We start from the raw sequence: 21821 nt of genomic DNA on the forward strand, positions 1-21821 counted from the left end.
TGAGAAAATATTATATTGAACAGCTAAATTATTTATAGTTAAACTTTGCATGATAGTGAGAATTTACAGGGGCAGTAAGTCACAGAGTGTTGTGTCTCATATTACACAGAACACTGATTTTCACAAGGGCTCTCTGGTCTCAGCAGCTGCATTGTGCACCATTCCAAAAAGTATCAGTTTCTTCAAAATTCTACCTTATTATGATAAATTTTTTACAATTTAGTGTAACAAAACTAGTTTCAGAAATGATGGCATGTCTTGTGTCTAGTTTGATTTATTTTATCATTAGGATTAGGGCTGGGGCAATTTAAATGCCTCAAGTTGCACTGCTGGGTCTGACATACTAATGTTGTGCCCTGAAGAATTCTGCAGGTAGATTGTTGTTGGTTTGTTTTTTTTTTAATAACCTTTGTACTGATTGACAGAACATCCACTATTGCAGTACCTGTAAGATATTTAAGGAAGAAGCTGAAATTATTGTCTTTCTGCTAGAGAAAGATGTAAGACTTGGAAGGCAGCAAGACATTGTCTGTGACTGACATACTTTGTACAATACATGTGAGAAAGTTCTTATCTGATCTATTATGAGGTCATATTGCCTCTTGATACATGTAATTAATTTCTTATAATCAGCTTCCATAATTAAAAGGAATAAGCTCATTTTGCCCCTGGAAAAATTTCTCAGAAAAAAAGTTAAGAGTTCTCTGAAGTGATTAGCATTTATTTGCAATGAAACTAGAGTGTGAAATTGAAGTGAAACATTATTTTTATTTGCCCTGACTTTGAGCTGAGAGTTGCACCAATTTCTTTCATTTTGCTGTGATAGGAGAAACAGCTCACAATGTTCTCACTTATATCTCACTGCCTCTGTCTATACTGAAATGCCATTTTAAATCCAGATTAATATTCAGCCAAGCCTAATCTTGATTTTGCTATCTTCCAATTTAAAAGATGTTTCACACTATCTCTTTGGAGAAAAATTTTGGAACAAGACACCATCTTCTTGCTGGAGTAGTTATTATGCATCCTTTACCATCTGACTTTTGTAGCTGAAGGGAAAAATTATTTTATATTTGCAAGTATTTTGCTCACTCTTAGCCACTAGAATGACAAAAATGGCTTTATCCAGGAAAGCTAAAACAACTTGCCCAAATGCGCAAAATCAAAAAATACGACAAAAAACCACTCAAATGTGTGCTGAAACATCAGGGTATAAAAATTGCCTCTGTGTACTGCTGGATTTTTGGAGTGAAAATTAGGACAACAAAGGCCCAAGATGATGTAGAACAGTTAGCTAATAAAGGATGTTGAAGTAATGATGAGTTAATATGAAGCAGCTAATTTGTCTTTGTCCATTTTAATGCTAATCTCGCTGTAGCACATTATCTCCCAGACACTGTTACTCACTGCAGGGCAAACCTGTACAGAGTTAGAAAGAACCAGGAAACACAACTGCTCATCACAATATGCTTGACTCTCTGAATACATTTCTCTGTCTGTATGAGTCTGGCACTACACAATTGTTTTCAATGTCTGTATATGTTGTAGTGTAGAATTTTTTCTGATGTACCTCATGGCAGTTGTCTAATGGGATCATTTCCAGCTAGCCTCTCTGCTTTTTTATGAGTGAGAACATAAAATTATATGAGCTAGGAGCAGATAAATTTAATGCACTGTTTCAGGCAAGACTTCACCTTTTTTGTGGTTGTTTGGATTGTTTTTTCTTTTTCATACACATAACTTAATATTTGTCTATATAAGTTTAGTCTTATATGTTATTGCTTATTTTTTTTGCCTTGTGACATCTTTCATTTACTCAGAGTTGATATTTGTCCCAATACCTCCTACAAATCTTTTCCACTTAATTTTTCACCCATTTTTCAGGTCATTAATCCATTTATTGAGAAGCATAGTGCTTAGCAGAGGTTTCTGTGAAACCCTGCTTGTGATCTGCATTTGCTCTTCTTTCCACTGTTTACTGTTTTCATTAACTGTCCATGCAAGGACCTTCCTTCTTATACTATGGCTATTTAGATTCATTTAGCCTTTGTCATTGGATTTTGTCAAAAGCATTTTGTTGGAAAACACCAGTTGTATGCTTTTCAGGAATAGGAGGGGAGGGTCTTCCTCCAAAAAAATGGTGTTGCCTCATTCTGCTACAGTTTCTACAAATTTTCATGACATAAACATCATGTGAAAGGATCTGCAGAACCTTTCTTTGCTATCTGATATCCTAAGAACCAAAGCAGTTCCAAATGGAAGGTCATGCACACCACAACCAGCAATTTGCCTGTTTTACCTGTGGCTTCTGGGAGATTGCCTGGGTATGCAATGCCTGGACCTTATGGACTGTTGGTTTGTTTCACAGTCTCTCCTGCTAGGCCGTCACTTTCATACAGATCCTTTGCTAAATCCTCCAGTAGAATTTCCACTTTCCCTGATTTGCAGCAATAATTTCCAGTTTCTGGCTGAACACTTGCCTTTGAGTTCCACATTTTTCTTCACCTTGTATTAGAAAAAGAAACCGTAAATAACAAAGATTATGTTGGGTCATTGTGGTGTCTTAAATTCTGATTTATTCGCATAATCAGGAACTTGAACATCCATGGTTGGATTTCCTTAGTTAAAAATTGATGGTCTGGCTTTGCTGCCATTAAAGTCTTGGGGGCAGACTTTTTAATGGACTTTAAGTCAGTCACATTAAAAACTGTAATCATGATTCATGTTCGTGTTCAAGTTTAATACTGGAGTCACTGTGCAAGCTTCTTTGGTCTATGTCCTGAAAGAATCAAGGCAACATTCTATTCTGTATCACATATACTTTCTAAGTCTCACATATGAAATAGGAGGCCAAGCAGTCCTAAATGAAAAATTGTCCAGTTTGGTCAGAATTTTAAATATAATCATAGGATAATTGCAAAGGAGGTATTTCTGAAACACATTCATGAGGCATCATATGAAGAGAAAAACCTAAACTGGGTCCATTAGAATTCAGTTATTTCAGAGCTTTTTACTTCTTAAATCATATAGGAAATCAGCAACAAGATCAGTGTAGCATGTGATATTAAATTCAATTTGCTCTATATGTAACTGACACGATATATTTCAGGTTTTTTGTGCACTGACATAATTTATCTTTGTAGTTGATACAGTTGATTACATTTTCAAGGAAAAGTATAATGAGCCTTAAACTTGGCAGAGAATTCCTGAGACTACTGAAATGGAAAAGACATTATAATGTAACTTGTCTGTGTGAGACATTTGTTTTCACTGTATCTATTCAAGAAAATTCAGCATCAATGAGCTCGTTAAATCTGATGTTAAAATTTACATTATTAGATTTCAAAGTCAGCAAGCAGACAAAATTATTTAGTGATGGAGTTTTCTCTGTTTTTTTGTGGCATTTTTGAGATTGAAATAAATTATTTACATGACAGACAGGTGGCTGTATAGTGATTGTGGCTGATTTTAACAATATGTGACAGTAAGGGAAATTAGAGCTCATTGAAATTCATTTGACCCAGTGTCTGCACCACTGATCAATGACTGGACTGCTTCATGGCTTAAAATGCTTAATGATGCTTTGTTTGACAGGAGCTAACTGCTGTTGGAGGAAAAGGTGGATGATCTGATGCTGGCAGAGTGAATGTGGCCTGCAATTTATAAACAAGGGAAATGTGAACAACTGAGGAGCAGAATGAGTGCGAGAAGCCTTCCAAGGCTTGTGGTGATTGATAAACTTTATTATGGTTGACACAGGCATTCTATGTTTTGTGCAAGAGTGTTAGCATCTGACTGAGCAGAAAAGCAGGGGAAAGTGAGATTGTCTGTGTGATTAGTGGAAGGTAATCAGCCATCTGCTCGGCATAATGCACTTACTGAAGATGAAGATAGAAAGCATATGTGTGCATGTGCTTACACAGGATCTCTCACCTTTTATACAAGGATCCATGACAATGTAAAACTGTATAGAAAGAATTAACACAAGGCAAAAAAATATGCTTAATTCATCTAATTTTTTTTCTCCCACCAGAAGGAATGCAAGCTGTGGTGGCTGTGTTATATAGTTCTTAAATGTGCCCCTCAGCAGACTGAAACAGTAGCTTCTGAAGTGGCAGAAATAAATAATTGGAGGAGTATTTTTTAGAAATAGTAGTATAATAACTCTCAGTCTGATTGTGATGATGAAAATAAGGTTATGCCCTGCACATGTTGAAAGATGGAACTTTTTTATTGATCAGGACATTTGACATTGCATTTTCATCTGTTCACCTGCAAATTTAAAATCAGCTGGTTTGTATAACTCTTCTGGGTACAGAAGAGGTTTGGCTTAGAAACAAGCTGGGATGTGATTTAGGATGGCTTTCCCACCTAAAACTGTCATTGATGCTACCAGGATTTTGTGATGCAGAAAATGAGACTTAGCATAGCTTTTGACTTTTAAAAAAAATTTTTTTTGAGTGATAAGGTCCTGCTTAGAAGGAAAATAATACCTTCTTTACCTCATAAAAAAAAAATAAAAATTGCGAGGTATAAAGATCACCTCGAAAAAAATTTATTCAGTTTTGATTTGTGTTCTAACACTTATTGTAGTGGTTTACAAGTCACTATTTGTACATTTTGTCACAAAATCTGGAAAAATAAAATACTCCAGAAATATAACCGAATTTAAGGCCAGCATTTAAATCAGTCACTTAAAATACCAATATAGGACCCCAAAGTATTGTTTATTTTTTCTAGCAGAACCTACTTCTGATCCCAGAGTGTTTCGGCAAGTTTTATAACTCATGCATTACATAAAATGGCTATGTCTATGAGGTTGGCTGTTGCTGCTGGGCTTTGTTGTTTGCTATTTCGTACCCCAACATTAGAATTTTGCGAAAGCGCCTCTGCGTGGGGGATTTTCCTGTTTTCGGTCGGCAGCCAGGGCCGCCGCTGGGGCAGGGCGCTCCCGGGCCGGGTCGGGGCGGGCGGGGCTGCGGGCGGAGGGGACGCGGAGCTTTCGCTTTCTGCGGGGGCTTTGGGAGCTCCCGCGCGGCCGCACTCCTTCGGTCCGGTGTTCTTGGAGAGCGCAGGATGAACCTTTCAGTTGTCCTTTCTCGCAGCACAGTTGGATGATGATGCCTTTTTATTCTGCCAAGAATCAATATAGAGAAATCTGTGTCCTAGTGTTTGGATTCAGTCACTTATAGCTGCGAGTTTCTCCTTTCAAGCATTTGTGAGCTTTTTAAAGCTTTCACAGACCTTGCTAATTAGTATCCACAGTGCATTTTGTTACTTTTGCGAAATTTTTAAGAAAATGAAGAGAATTATTTATTTTAAAATTTCTCCCCATATTCGTAATTGAAGTGTTGCAACTTGCGATCTGGCAGAAAGGGAAGAATGCAAAGGACTTGACTGTAAGAGCTGCCAGGATTAAGGAGGCATTAACTGTAATGCTGGAGAGCCACTCTTACAGAGTCAAGCACACCGTAACAAAAACCAGGTCAGCAGGTTCCTGATGGTTGCTAATTGCCCACTCAGTGCATGAAAGCCAGAAGTGCTCTGCATGCAGCATGGAGCAGCTTTTGTTTGCTTCTGCAGGAGCATGTTTTCATTTCTCTTCGCTAATTGCTTTAATGTCCTTACTAGAGCTGAGTCATACTGAAAAACTCTGCAAGAGTACCAGGGTTGTGTTGTTTTGTTGGGTTTTTTTGTGTGAAAAAACTAGGAAGCAAGCACTGCTCTTCCTGTCCTTTCGTATCATTTAGTGATTCACAGCTGTTTCTCTGGTAGGCATGTTTAACAGTAAACATGCAGAGATAAGGACCACGTGGGTTTCACCAAACTTTCACTTTTAGGAGGAAATAATGTGAAGAATATGTTTAAAATGTTGAGATAGTTTCAGCAGTTGGGTGAATTCTGTGCTTGAAAACTGGGGCTATGATCAGCAATGTCTTGGACAAAAATATTATTACACTGATTTTTTGTAGCAATTTATGTTGAGCACTTATAGCAACAGAGTTTAAGCTGAAAAATAGGTAATGTAAAGAGATGAACTTAGAAAATACTTAGCACCCTGAAATGTTACTTTCACCAACCTTTGCTGCAGAAGCTTTTATTTAACACAATTTAATTCATGATTTTTCAAAATTTGAGATAAAAGAGTTGGAAATTGTACAGCAGGCACTGAGAATATTTGGATTCTTCTTTCATTTCCTTTGCTTGATTGCAATGATAGAAGTTTTTGTTCTGAAGTGCCAGATTTATATTTAGTGTTATTATTTAGTATAACTTTAACATACTGTTTTGTGAGTGTGATAGATATGCAAACACTGATTTACTAAGTAATGGCAGGGTAGAAAATAAAATAAAATTAACATAAAATATAAATTTTTTGTCCTTCCTGGCTATGACAAGTGAAATTGTGACTGGATACTTCTTTAATACTCTCACTGCCTGCAGCAGTAGTCTTTGGATGCTGAGACTCCACATGAAATATTTGGAATATAACTCAGTAGTCACAGTGTTGATTGAACAGTGAGAAGTCTGTTTTTTCTACAGTCTTAGAGATTTTATGTTAAATAAGTAAAGTTGTTTTGGGTTCTTTTTTGGTTTGTTTGTTCATGTGGTTTTTGGGGTTTTTTTCCCTTTCTTTTATGCATAGATTTTATGGCAGCCTTCTTCATGTGTAGTACAGAAGTAACTAGAACATACAGAGGAAGAGGTACAAAGTAAAATGTTTTACTTTTTTTCAGTGGGTCTTATAAGTGTGTATTGATGATACAGCGTTTGGACTTTGATAAAGCTACTTTGTAAAATGATGTTTTAATTCTAGGTACGTGTTTTGACCTTGGGAATTTTTATATCTCTTTTTTGTTAGAGTTGTTGCTCATTGCAAAAGTTCTTAATCTAACAAAACTACTACAATTTAAAGTTCAAAAGGAAACTCAATAAATCAACTAAGCGTCCTCAATAATTGCTTCAAGTTTGTGTGCAAATTATTTGTTGTACATGATCAATAGTTGGGTGGACAGCAGGGAAATTTAAACAAATCTTGAAATATTCTGTGTTTAGTCTTAAATTTCAGGCCAAGGAATATGTTCCAATATCTACTAGTTTATGGATACCAGTCTTGTATTAACTTGTGGAGTTCAGTAAAGTTCTACTGACTTTGTCAATGTTCATTTATTTATGTTACAGTTGTAAAAAATCAGAACATATTTTTCATTAATGAAAACTACAATTTCCAAGGTGATTGGAAATTAGATGAAAAATTACAATTGGAAATTACAATGACAGAAATGCAATAGTCACTACTTTACTCATACAAAGATGACGTTCAAATCAACAAAGTTATTTTGAAAAAAATCTATTTGGTCTTGAACTTCAGTATAGACTTTTAGGGTGAAGAATTTATTTAGATGTGCAATACATCTCAGACATTATCATTTGCTCCTTGTCTTTGAGCATTTTGTTGCTGAATTTGGTCTCAAAACAGTGGTGTGTTTTCTTTTTTTCTTTGCAGCTGGTTTTGAAAGAAGTATGGTTTAGGCTTTGACACGTTAGCCATGGATGTAGCACTTTCTCCCATGAGGACACAAGACCTGGATCCCATGCCATCTGATGCCTCTCCCATGCTCATAAACATGACTCCTACGGTGGAACAAGAAGGGGAAGGGGATGTCATGAAGGACCTTGACTCTGGCCAGCAGTATGAGAAACCCCCTCCTCTGCACACCGGGGCTGACTGGAAGATTGTTCTCCACTTGCCAGAGATTGAGACCTGGCTGCGGATGACGTCCGAGCGGGTGCGGGACCTGACCTACTCTGTCCAGCAGGACTCGGACAGCAAGCACGTGGATGTGCATCTGGTGCAGCTGAAGGTATGATGGGGTTCATGTCACAGGCTTCTCAGGGAAGGTGTCTTATTCAGCTCTGCTGTTAGTAAAATCAACAAAAGGGCTTTTCCTAACTGCTCAAGCATATCTGACAGCCTGTGTTAAAAAGTGAATAAATCCTTTTAAGGGAGGTAATAGAAACCACTCAATTATCAGAGTTTTTGCAATGTTATTTGCTCATCACTTAATTCAGCAGTCATAACCATATTCATGAACATGTTCATACTCCAAAAGAAAGCAATAAGACATTATCAGTAACCTGACACTAACCTCACAAGTGCCCAGAATATCCCCACTGATTTTAATGGGCTTCTATACCTAAAACTCCCAAATAAAATTCCAATAAAATTCCCAACATTCCAGTAAATGGGGTTACTCATTTGAAATTCAAAGCAAAATTCAAATAGTTAATGCCTGGGACCGTAAGTGTATGTTCATTTGCATGGCCTGGTTTGCTGCAGCAGGTGAAGCATGCTTTTGAGGGTAGCAGTCTCCAAAAATAGCACAAATGTTATCTCTTCAGAGTGAGCTGTCTTCAGAGTTGCATTCTGAAGCCTGTTTATGTGAACACAGTCTTCCTTTACACTCAGTGCATTGGTATTTTATTTGTGTTTATTTTAGGACTGTAGCTGTAAGCTGTCTTAAAATACAGCGCTGTATACTAACACCAACCAGAGTGATTGTACTGTAATCAGTCCTCACCAAATAGAGAGCTGATCTTGATTTATTAATGGTCCCACCATTTTTCTAAAAAAATTAGGATAGACATTGCCAGCTTTTGACAAGAAGAAAGGACTAAATCCAAAATGTGCAGTAACTCTTTAGCAGATACTGTGAGAAGATTTCTGCAGGCAGACATGAGCAATCTTGCTGGGCTTGGTGCTAGTTCTGGTCTGGAATTGCTTGTGGCTGTATTAGCGCAGTGCTGAGCTGAAACTGGAGCTCTGTGGAGCTTGTGGGTGGTGTTTGCACCCAGCTTTGGGCTGGGTCAGAGTACAAGCAGAGCTGATTTGTGCTTGCTTGTGAAATGAGAATGTTCTGTACATACAGCTCACTCTCATATGTCCACTAATACATTTTATTTATAAATGGAAGTCAGTGAATAAATAGCATTCATCATGGTTTTTCTTCTTTGTAGAGTTTATTTGTGAAGTCGCAAGAGTTCATAAAATACTGTCCTAAGGGTTTTAGCTATGTAAACGAATGAAGGAAAGTTTTAACAAACACATTAGGAATACAGAACTTCTGTAACCTGCTGACCTGTAAAACTGTATACAGACAAAAAGAAATATGACTGTAGACACAAGTGTTGTTAAATTATTTTATATGGTATAATATAACATAGACTTTAGATAAATTTTGAATATATTGTCTACTATATAATAAAAACTAAACAAATGACAAAACCAAACAAGAAATCCAACTACACCCTCATACAGATATTGTTTTTCCTCTGTCCTCTGGTAATATTCCTGAGGGGCTACTTCCCAGTGATGTGTATCTTTCTGGAACTGTTGTGCTCAGGCTTGACAGTGGGCTCAGTGTGAAGCTTGACCATTGCTGAGTAGACTGGAAAAAGTGTTTGACATATCTCTCACAGAATACATACCAGTTTAGTATTTTCTTGCTTTCCAAAACGGCAGGATATGGTTGACTCAAGTTCAGCTTGTAATTCACTACAGCTCCCAATCTCGTTTCCCACAAATATGGTATTTTCACCTCTCTCTTATCCATGAAATTTTACATGTAGGATTTTACTTTTGTCTATTATTAAACATTTTTTCTTTTATCTCATTCCACAAGTATCTCCTCCAAACACACTCATTGTTTTCATCTGCAAATTTAAGAAATCTTCTTTCTGCTTCTTTGTCCAAATCATAATGAGAAAAATGAATTATATAGGCACTGGATAAAAGTCTATAACATAATGGTTTCTGAATATGATTTTCAAAATGCAAATGTAGCAGTAAGACAAACAATTTTTCATTTTCTCATTGTTTGTTTTTATCAGCCAGGAGATATCTGATTCCATTTTCATGAATCTTTCTATTTGTTTTGGATGCTTAGAGTTGATTTCTTTCCTCTAGCTGTCAGTTGGCTTGTGGTGATAAGACTGGTTTGGGGATCCAGGCCACAGCAGACTCTTTGTATTATTCCTTGGAAAAATTGCTCAGCACACAGATCATCTCTTTCTCTTGTGAAAATTTTCTCAATATCTCAGTTGCAGATCTGTCTGTACTTCTCCTCTTTCTGTAATCAAGAGCATTGCTTCTTTATTGTGGCTCGTTCCCTAGGGATTTTGGTGTTTGCTGCTGGTCTCTTTTCATGCTACGTGACTTAGGGCTTTACTAGGCACCACTGATCCTTTGAAAAGACTTGTTTGTCTCACTTTTGCAATGCCCTTTCTCAGAACTAGCCACATAGCATGAGTGGGAGGTTTTTCTTATATTGTCCCTTGAGAAATTTCCTGGAAAGCTCAGCTTCACATGAGTGCTTCAGGAAGATAGTTGGATGAACTGTAACTCTTCAGATTCCAGAATGCCCTATTTTAGTCATTCATATGGCATCACACTTAACTCAAGCTGTTCTATGATACTTTTACATTGCTCTGACACATTCACTGTAGCTGTTAGCAGTTGCAAATATTGTAAAAGAGATTTTTAAAAACTATGGTTTTGCTACAAGCAAATATACAAGTGCTGTCTGTGTCCTTGTATTGTCTTAAAATGCTGAGATGCTTTCATGATCCATTTAGTTATTGATACTTTTATAAAATATATTTGCTTTTACAGCAAAACCTTTCTTGGAATCCTTCTGAGGTGTAACTTGGATTCAGCTCCTGTTCTGCTTTACTTTATATCCCTTAACTCTCACAAGGAGGGGTCTACTGTTTCAAACTATTGATAGTTGCTTTCTGTCTTTTTGGAAAAAAAATGTAATGTGATGATCTAGTGTAATATTCTGTATCTGAGATGTCTGTAAATTTATAACTTATTTTAGAGTAAAGCACTCCCCCCCTGCTTTATGACTTTAATATCTGAACCATATATCATATATTGACATAGAAACAAACACAATTTATGCTGTGATAGTGTCTTTTTTGCAGACACTGCAGTTGTCTCTCTTTCCAAGTAGAGAGACTTCAGTCATCTTTTTCCAGGATGCCTGGGTCAGTCACAAATATCTTTTGACTGAATCTCTCATCTTTCCTCTTGACTCTCACCAGAAAATTTTCATGAACTTTGGATAGAGATCAAACACCCTATAACCATTATCCTTTCACCATCTCTGTTTCTACTTTTTTGAGGGACAAAGACATTTTAGTTTCTCTTTTTCCTTGAATTTAAATCCTGGCTAAGAGGACAGTATGAGAAATTATCAAAACAAGATCTTAAAGATATTAAAGCATATTACACTCTAATATATCTACAGTTAGATACAGGTTATTCCTTTCTCCATTACACAGTGAGCATTTGAAAAAAAGATAAAACCTAGGGTACAGTAGATATCTTTCTCATATCTTTCTCTTTTTCTCATTCTCATCTTTCTCCCTCCTCTTTAATTAGCTTTTTTAAATTTTCTGAGTAGTTTAGTAGGCCTGCATTTTTTAAATTTTCAGTTTTCCCCTGTGGCCTGAGCATACTCCTTGATTTGGAAAAAAGTCAAGGAGTAGCAGAAATAGATCTGTGTTTCTCAAATGTCATCTGGTCAAACCATCAGATTGCTTAGAAACCTTCCAACTTGTCTGGCAGTTGTACAGTCTTGCTCAGATTGAAATTTTTATGCAAAAAATGTGACTTGTTTACCACATCTTAATGTGCTCTATTACAATAACAGCACACCTGTAAAAGTCATTTTGGTTTTGCAGCTCTTAGGCTAACTTCTCTTCTGCCTAAGAGAGGAAAAATCACTTTCCCCACATCCCTCAAAAACTGTCCAAATCCTTTGCTATGTTTTATCAAACATAAACAGAGGCTAATTCTGTGCAGAGGGCAATCCTGGGTTGTTCACTTGCCTACTAGGTCAGTGCCTCCAAGGATGAAAGTGATTATCAAGCCAATTTTCTAGGTACTAATTAAGTTTACAAATTAGGTGCAAAGTTACTTGTCAGGATTTATGGCAGTCTGAGCTCAGAAAAGCAAAATTTTAGGCAGTGGAATACTTACACTGAAATGAGCAACAGAGGTGTTTTTGTGGTATTTAGACATCTCTAAGCTAAATGACAACTGAGCAAGATGATGCAGGACTGCTTTGTATGAACACAGAAAGAGCAGATATATTTTACTGGAGACTCAGTTGCCTTCTAAAGAAAGACGGATAAAATTAAGGTAGAAAGCTGTTGGGTAGAATAAAATAAGAGGCTCAAAGAGTTGGGAGCTAATGAAAAGTAGAAAAAATTGAGAAACAATAAGAGGTTCCTACCTGTTTCTGAGTAGAGAAGTGAGTACTGTTTGGTTAGTGTGCTGTTATCTATGTATCAAGGGAATAAAAATAGCTAAAAGCTGGAGAAGGCTTAACTGGTAGCCCCAGAGATAATGGAAGATCTTGCTTGCATAATTTATCAGGAGAAATGAATAATTAAAAAATGTTGCAGACAGCATTCTGGACCCTTTTAAGCTTGGACTTTCTTTCTGAAGAGGCAGGAAAGGTGACCAATAAAATATGTTGGAATTAGTGTTCTTGTGACAAAGGGGTTTGAATATCCTTTGGAGGGGGGAGAACATCAGATATTCCATCCAGGCTTGGGCAAAACAGATTTAAAAAAAAAAGAGAGAAAAGAAAATGCATATGTTACCTGATAGCCTCACTTGAGGTCATAGACATGGCCTTTGGTAAGGAATTTTGAACAATGTGTGGAGTATTCTAAGCCCTTCCCTTAAAGCAAAGGACAATATGAATAGCTCCTTTAATCAGCTTGAGTTTCTGCAAAGCAAACACCTAACGACACGCTGAGCAAAAATTCTGCAACCTGTGATATTTTTTCCAAGGATAGAGATGCATTCATTAGTTCTCAGTGACATATTTGGACAGAGAAGGGTGATGTGTAATTCAGGGAGTTTGTAGATAGGAGTACAGCAGCATCTGCAATGCTGTGGAGGTGTTGAGGTTGTCCTAAAATAGACATTTAGATTGTTCAGCAGTCAGGAGACTTGGAAGAAAAAGGTGAACATTTGCCTGTGATGAGGAAAAAAAGTGGGTCTTCTACCACTCACAACTTCTTAAAGTTCTAAAATAAAAACTGAAAAATCTCATTTTCATTTAGATATTTACACTTTTGAAACATACTTACTCCAAAATTTCTGTTGTAGATGTCACCAAGACATGAATGCATCTAAGTGTAATTTGAACCAATACAATTATTATTTCTTCCTCTCCTTTCCTCTCTCCACATTCCTCCTACATTAAAATATGTTAATACAGGCTGTAGAAAATGAGCTAATATGCTCTACCAATGGTCTCTGGAGAAATATTAAAGTGACTATCATATTCCAGCACAGATGTTACCTATTACAGTCTCCTCTAGCCTATATCTTAGTTTGATTAAAACATAAATATTTACTGGATACAATGCCATAATGATGTAAATTTCATTATGATGAAAAAATTTTGTATGTCAGGCCATTGGGCAAATTCATGAAGAAAAATATTTGCTGAGAGAATGTATTGTGTTTAGTATTTGTGTATGTAATAGTTATAACATACTGATGTTCAGATTTCCTGGAAAACCGTAAATTAATACTATTTCAATGGTGTGGGTAAGATTTAGTACTGTCAAATTTTAAAATGAGAGGTCATAGACAGTATATCATTATCTTTATTCAAAAGTAAGTGATAGGAATTTGTTATGATAGCTGTGACTGTTGCAAGAATTTTTTATGGATATCTATGCAAATATAGATGTGTGTGTAAGCAAAAGCAGACACAAAAGCAATGCCACATAAATCCTAGTGGGGATTTTTTTCTTGATGATTTATGTGAGTCTCTATGTTAGAAGTTAGAATAATATGATGTATTATGACAGTCACCTATTTCTGATCTGCGTTGTGAACGATGAGAACGATGATGTTCACAGGTGTTTTTGTGCTCTGTGTATTTCAGTAGTCTTTTTGGATTTATTTCTTATTGGCCATTATAGGGGCTGGGTTTGTTACTTTTTCAATTTATAATTTTGTGTCACTTATAATAGATACCCAAAAATTCTAATGTGGCATAAGGGAACAGTCACAGTCAGGTACAGAAAATTGCACAAAATATTAGAAATTTTTATTTTTTAGTTTGTTACATTATGTTTCAAATTTCCTTATGAGCTTTTATTATGGAGAGTTGACAGACGATATTTCAGGTAATAGGATGATTGCTGTCTGAATGCCAAAAATGCTGTATGAATATCTCAATTACATAACAAACTTGCGTTTTAATAAGAGCAGGTTCTGAAAGTTGGTGATTTTTAAACATCCTTTGATATTTGCCTCTTGCATTATGTGAATTACTCCTCAGAATGAAATCCCTTTTTCAGTAGCTAACTATCAGAAACTCTGCTGTGGATTGATGTGATTGCTTTGTAAGTCAGCAAAACAAACAAGGTTCTATGCGTTTTCTTGTGGAGAAGGCAAAAGGAGAACTAATACCTGCCAGGTTCTCCCTGTAAATGATTCCCTGGAGAAAGACACCAGATTTCATGTAGTCAGTCATGATTCTAACCCTTGCATTTCAAAAGATGGAGCACTTCTTTTTTTGGATGTGTTTCCTTTTGTTTTCGGAAAACATATAATTCAGAAGGCATAAAGTAGCGCTGCATTACAGTGTTACTACTACAGCAATCATAGCACTCCAAAGTTCTGACAGAACACTTACGAGTTTTCACAAAATATAAAATCTACTAGTAGTACATTGCAGTTGTGCTTTCCCACTGAGCAGTGTACTTCCTTTTCCTAATCTGTGTTAGCTGAGAAAAGGTATCACAGAAATGTCTGAGCCATATGCTTTCATTCTCCTCAGCTGGCTCTGGAGCCATACGTGCCCTTGACTGTGGTTCTATACTTCAAAAGGGCCTTGAAGCAAGCTTCAAGATACAGTCTTCTCTTTTGGTGTGGCCTTTTCATCTCTTTGTGTAGAGATGAATACATTTGCTTCTGATAAAAAACAATGCAGATATTCCACAGGCAAGAAAGCAAGTTTCTTCATAATACGTTCTGTAGATTTAATCATAGTTTATCTGCTAATGTATAGGGAAAAGATGATTTTTATACATGCATTTTCAGTGTGATTGTGATCTGAAATGATGAAGTATGTTATTTTCCTAACTGACATACATATATGGGCATATATACGTGTAAGTGCATTTGTATGTGTATGTTTGTAGTACCGTAACAGAAATACATTTACTACCTACTACCACCTTTGCATATGCATTTATTCCTCATGCATTTCTGTTTTTTCTCAAAAAATTTCTGAATTACCTGCCCTATAATACTAGAGAAAGGATACTACAGTTTACATTAGCGCACCATTCATATGTGTAACACCTCTGTGTTTGCAGTTCACCTTGTGCTTCATAGATATTGAGGGGTACTCTGTGTCTGTATGTCTGTTTATACACTGACAGAATAAAATTTTCTGATGTGACAGAGTATGGTTAGTACCCTTTGGGGAAAAGAAATTATAGTCAAGGAGATATGTTTTTTTTTTTTAAATGGTCCCAAGTATCTGTACTTTTGGGTACAGTAAACTATCCAAAAGGCCCCACAAAACAGAGAAATAGAATTGTATTTTAAGACCATTAAGCTGTGTGGGATGAGCAAAGTGGTTGATACACCACATAATCAGCTTGTATGAAAGGCATGGCTGACATCTCTTCCTACATCTCAGCACTGTCCAGCAGCCAGGCAGACAAAATCATCAAATGTAAGTCTGCAATATCATTAGCCAACTATGCTCTAACCTCATAGAGCTAAGATGCTAAACTGAACATTCTTACTTGCTCTTCCAGGGGTATTTTGAGGAGGAAAGCAAGGCTAAAATCCTTTCAATTAAATCTAGGATTTTTAGGCCCTAAATGAATTTCACAATCTGGACCTTTAAGAATATTATCAGATACTGTAAGACTCATGATAAAACAAAGGGAAGAGGGCTATTTTCATGGGCAATAACACAGGATTTGTACAGACATGGTACCACTGTAGCTAGGCTGTGTTTTCTTTGCTAAGGTCATCTGCACTTTTTTCATACAGTATTTATGGGGACTTCCCAATTGTTCAGATGCTTGGTATAAGTTTTTAACTGAAGACAAAACAGTTTACTACACATTTGTTTATCTGTTATCAGGTACAGGATCCCTTTTTCACATGGGACTAGAATCTTGAAATAAATAATTTTGATACATTGGATTCAAATACCAAATTTACACAGTAAAATAGGTAACCTCATATGAATTATTACAAATATAACCTTCTCTTCAAAGAGTACTTTAAGTACCCACCTTGTTTAGGAATCTAGACCAGCAGTTCAGTATGAGGAATTAAAACAGAACTAATTTGAAGAATACATGGGAAAGGAGCCCACTCTCTTTTCTCCAAAGGAACATTGCATTTCTGGTTACAAATAGGATTGTTTGCTTTCAAAAACCTCTCAAAATCCTGAACGCTGTGTTACTTTCAAACTTCAGGTAGAATAAGAAGCGATGAAGACATTTTTTTAAACCACAGTACAGTTTAGGTGATATGCTTTTGATTTTCAGCTGAGATCTGCAAGAATAGCTTCCCTGTCTCAAATCTGTTAAAGATTCAGTTTTGATCCTAAGTATGAATGAGATAGTTTTAGTATCTCTCAATGTTGGTTTTATCTTCCTTTTTTTTTTTTTAAGCTAATGAATAGCTAAATCACCAAAGTGACCACTTGAGCAGCAAAGACTTCATGGTGAACTCCACTGCAATTTAAATTACTGTGCTCAGGTTTGTAGTTACAGTATTTGGGTGTGATTTGTGGATTTGATCAATTCTCAATTATTAGATGGATTTTCTTTTCTGTTGTGTTATCTGATACAGGAGACAGCAAATCAGAATCAAAGAGCCACACCTGTAAGTTATTAAAGAGATTGCTTGAAAATTGCCAAGGAAAAACCCATGTTATATGGGTATCTTACAAAACATCTGAAAAATGCATTTTCCTTTATTCACAAGAATACACATCAGATTCAGGTGCAGATTGGCTTGGGACTTTTATTTGTTAGGTTGCAAATCATGTTCTAGCTGTTGGTTGCTAGCTTTATTTTCCAGCTTCTCTCTCTTGTTTTATCTTTCAGCTGTTTTCAGGTTCTCTCTCAAAGTTTTTGTCTTCCAAATCTCCCATCTGATTCCTGTCCTTTTTAATTTTCTTCCTCCTGTTTGTCCTTGGCTGAAGCACGATGCTGAGTCATTTGCTGCCATGCTGAATGGCTGCTTCAAAAATCCCTGCTTCCTTCCTAAACCTGGAGCACCACGTTCTGGGGAGAGCAGGAGACTGACAGAGCACTGGTTTAAGAATACTTACTGCACTAAAAATGAAGGAGCAAAGTAGACGACAGTACTACACATGGGCCTTACTTCTGCATAGAGCATTTTTGTTTTAAAATCTGGTCTTGTGTAATGTCTATAACCATAAAGGGGTGAAAAATAATCAGTTTCAAGTGTTTAATACGTTTTCTAGTATGTTCAAATCAATGAATGCTTTGGTTATTAGGGTGCAGGACTTTTACCTCAAACAGTTTAGAGTGTGGTCGTAGTATGTTCCTGCAGCATCCGGGAAGTCAGCACCTGGCTTTGTGTTGACACAGTCCTGCATTACTAGAATCTGACCTTGCTGATTTTATTGGAGGTTTTATGCTTGGTTTTGTTTGCCCCCCTATGAAAGATGAAGATTTAGTTGTTATAATTGAATAACTAATGATTTTGTTGCCTTGATGATTGAATAATTTGTCCTTGAATAGGAAATACAGCTTTTAGCATTTATGGAAGGGAGGTGATTTAATTTTGGTAGTGAAATACTGCGAATGAGAAGGAACTATAAATTAAACAGCTACAAGAATTCCTAAGAATTCTCCATTAAACGGCAATTATTAGATGCTTCAAGTCTTTGAAGTCCTTACTTCATCAAACTGTTCCCAGCAAATGGACTTTGCTCTCTTGCAGAACCAGTTGCAATTGGCAAATTACCCAGTGCATGGAGGTCTACTTAGCAGGGCCAACCAAACAGAAATTATACTAATACTACTAATACTACTACTACTACTACTACTACTAGCAAAAATACAACAATAATAGAAATAAATTAAAAAGAAATACACAAAGTCAAAATATTTGTATTTAGTAATATAAAGAAAGCCAGGAAACAAATGGACATTTAAATAAAGTTTAGCAAATTCTTACACAGGCAACTTTATCCTCCTGGGAAGCTGTTGAACTCTATGGAAATACAGAAATGGGGAGTTTAATAACACATTTGAATTACTTTTTAACGTGTAAATAACATATTTATAATGTTGTGCTTTTTTTAGTTACTTCTGTGACTTTATTTCATTGTATTTCTATTAGAAAAAATACTTTCACAAGGTAGAAGTTTTCTGTTGTAGTATTGTAGGAAGATCTTTGCTATTTGTCTTCTTGGTTCACTGTATAAGATAAAGTAGGTAAGCGATAACCTTAAAAAATTCCTTCGTGTGTAACTAATTGCATTTATTATGTGTGTCAGTTTTCTTTTTGTTCCTTATTTCTATTCTAACAGAGTGGGCAAGAAAACCACACAAAGCATAGGGTCTTAGAAACATAGAATTCACGTTAACACAAAGAAAAAACCCAAAGAAACAACATGAAAACCTGAAGGGCCTGGGCAATAGTATTTAGTAACATGTTTATTAACTTCAATAATAAAAAGAGCAGTGAGACATTTCAGGTCCAGCAGACATCAGAGGCAGCAGGTTCTGCTGCAGCTGTGCTGCAGCACCATCTAGCGCTGCAGGAGCTGCCTAGTGCTGCTGAGCAGGGAAAAAAGAAATAAAGAGGGATGGGAAAAGTTTGCTATCACATGCACAGAACTTTGGAGCATTACCAATAGTGATTGGCAAGTTTTATAAAATATTTATCTGAAAAAAATTGTCTTTACTTATGCCAAGTTTAGCATACTTGCAAAAAAAAAAAAAAAGCTTGCTCTTGTGGTGGTAAAGATGACATAGAACCCTCAGAGAAATATGTGGGCATTTTTGTACAGATATATATATATGTACTTCTGCTACCTTGAAACATTCAATATATACAGTGAATTTCTGCTATTTCTCTATGTCAGAAAAACACCAGCTTGTTAATACCACTAGCAGGAGACTGTTTAAATCAAGGGTGTCCCTGAAGATGGAGATACCTATAACCTCAGCCCTTCCTACTTGGATACAAAATTAAAGCTTCTTCAGGTTCGTGTGGGTCACTGGGTAACTTATATTTTGGTAGGTTTTGCCTCCTGTTTAGAAATAGTTTGCATGGCACACCCACTGCACACTTGACATAGTGCAGACCATACAGACACAATGGGGCTTGTAGGATGTCCAAAATAAACAGGCAGAAAAATGAGCAGCAAGAGCAAGTTACGGCAGTTCAACCCATTGTGAGACCACTGCTTTTATCAGCCCTCACCCTCCCAGGCAGCTCCTAAGGCAAGCTCTCTCTGTAGCAGCATGGTTCTCTTACTGTTTTGGTTTTTTTTTTTACAGTTCCCAATTTATTTAAAACAAAACGAGCACTTATATTTTGTGGTAAGAGTTATTACAAAATCAGTTTTCTGGAAGAGGTGCAGACATCAATTTAGCAACATCCTGGAAACATAATGCACCCAGCATGATAAAATTTTAGCATGAGAAATGTCCTTATATATTAAGGAGACTAATGGGTTTTGTTTAACTTCCTTTGATAAGTTTAGGACCATCTAAATATCCATTATCTAAATATGTTTCTAAATGATCAGCTCCTTTTATCCAAATGTGCTTATCCTTCAGCAAAAAAACCAAAACAATCCAAGCAAAACCAGTGAAAAAGATGAAAGGTAGGCTAAATTTGAGGTAGCTGATTATGAGAGCTGGCATGGATCTTCAAAAGTATCTGTGCTCTGTCTTAAAAATCTCTGGGTGAGTTTTCCGCTCCTTTCTTTCTGTCTATGAAGTTCTGTAAGAATTATTCACACATAGCACGTACAGCTGTGCACATCAAATGCTAATAAGAAGCAATGTGAAATATGCAACAAAATACTGTACTGATTTTGTATGTGGGTTGAATAAGGGGCTTCCAGTCCACTGAAGCAGTGATAAGACCAAGATTTTTGTAGGTTTTGTTTTCTTTCTGTTGCTTTGGAACAATATGGGCATTCATTTAACTATGGAATAAAACTATTTGGCTTTCTGCACAGTTTCATTTCACTGCAACTCACAAGGACTGAAAGAACAGCTGAATAACTTGATATGGAAAATTTACAGGTCATGAATATTGGATGTAACAGCTGTTTTCTTTAAAAAAAATTGAATTATGTAATCCCATTGCTTAGAAATGTCTAGAATGTGACAATCAATTGCTTGGAATAGGAGAAGGAAAACCAGTTTTAGCCAGCCTTTCATTTCCTAGGAAATACCATGTTTAGAGGTTTTTTCAATATTAAATCCTTCAGAAAACTGTTTTTGTATTATGAACTCAATATTTTTTATATAAAAGACTAAATGTGCAGTCCTTGTTCAACTTATTTATTCTATTTGTTCTCTATGAAATTTTAGAAATGCAATTTAGAGAAAGTGTTTCTCTCCAGTAACCTTACTTATCTTTTGGTTTGTCAGGAGGATGGTGAAATGTTATAACAGAGAATTCTGACTCCACTTAGAGTCTTTGAATTGCAGTATATGTCTTCAAATATGTCAGCTCATACTTTGTAATGATAATGCATTGAGGATTTTTTAATAGGATTCTAAACTTGAATTGTGTGAGTGAAATCTGCAGGTCCAACTGTTTTCAGTTCAGCTGTTTGCTAGAATAACAAGGGAGTCAATACGTGCACTCCAAGCAGGTCAGTTTAATTCCTTGTTTCCTGAAAGAAAGCATTTGAAAGTGTAGGGAGGAAGAGATTAAACCTTCAGTCTGGCTGGCCACTAATGGAAGATAGACTGCAGCCAAGGGGTACCTAATAGGTATGCAGTGAAAAAAGTGATTCTCAGTGATACTCCATTTAAATTACAGTAAAGAAAGTGCCAAGGGTGGTATTCACTGTTTCCTTTATCAAAAGGAGATGTTAATGTCTGCTACCTCTCCTTGTCTCACATAGATGCATTTCTTCCTGTAGATATTCTGGAGATATTAAATAAATGCAAATACAGGTAATTGGACAAGCACTTGGGAGACATTTGTTGTTAAACTTTAATTTTTAATTATGGAGGTAGACAGCAAAAACTGTATTTTTAAAATTCATCTGCTTTGCTTGCAATCTATTTGTTGTTTGTAACAGAAATGTGTTCCCTTTCTGCTTATGATGACTTGGTGGGGTGCTTAGGGAAAATTTTAGGGGAAATAAAAAAACTATCTGTTAATTGAATCTTCATTAAGTTTGAATATTCCCACTTCTGTATTTAGACTTGGTTATGTTACCTGCAAGAGAATAAAACCATCCTATTCTGCTATTTTCAAATCCACAAATTGAATTTTACCTTAATTTTTTTATCTTGAATTTTATCATAAAACTTTTAGAAGAAGAAAAGATCATGCATCCAACACTTTTCTTGATACCCACCTTGAATTATTGTGTGTAGGTCTTTGATGTACTCCAAGGACAGCTACAGTTATGTGAATCAGTAAATACCAAGTAGAAAAGAGATCTGAATTTTGGTCTCTTTTATTGCCATTGAGAATCACAGAAATGTAATAGAATGATGTAAAACAATTTTTT

At 36.1% G+C, this 21821-nt stretch overlaps 1 protein-coding gene across 2 annotated transcripts in view; it reads left to right on the top strand.

Annotated features, from left to right (window-relative positions):
* AKAP6 (A-kinase anchoring protein 6) overlaps positions 1–21821 on the top strand; it is a 259646-nt gene that overhangs the window by 38974 nt on the left and 198851 nt on the right. For both annotated transcript variants that reach the window (XM_030949026.1, XM_030949027.1), the window contains exon 2: positions 7508–7865. In XM_030949026.1, coding sequence (XP_030804886.1) covers positions 7551–7865 — 315 coding nt within the window. In that variant the 5' untranslated portion in view covers positions 7508–7550. The remainder of the gene's footprint in view (positions 1–7507; positions 7866–21821) is intronic.

The sequence above is a fragment of the Camarhynchus parvulus genome, chromosome 5 (assembly GCF_901933205.1).
Source record: "Camarhynchus parvulus chromosome 5, STF_HiC, whole genome shotgun sequence".
Lineage (NCBI taxonomy): Eukaryota > Metazoa > Chordata > Aves > Passeriformes > Thraupidae > Camarhynchus > Camarhynchus parvulus.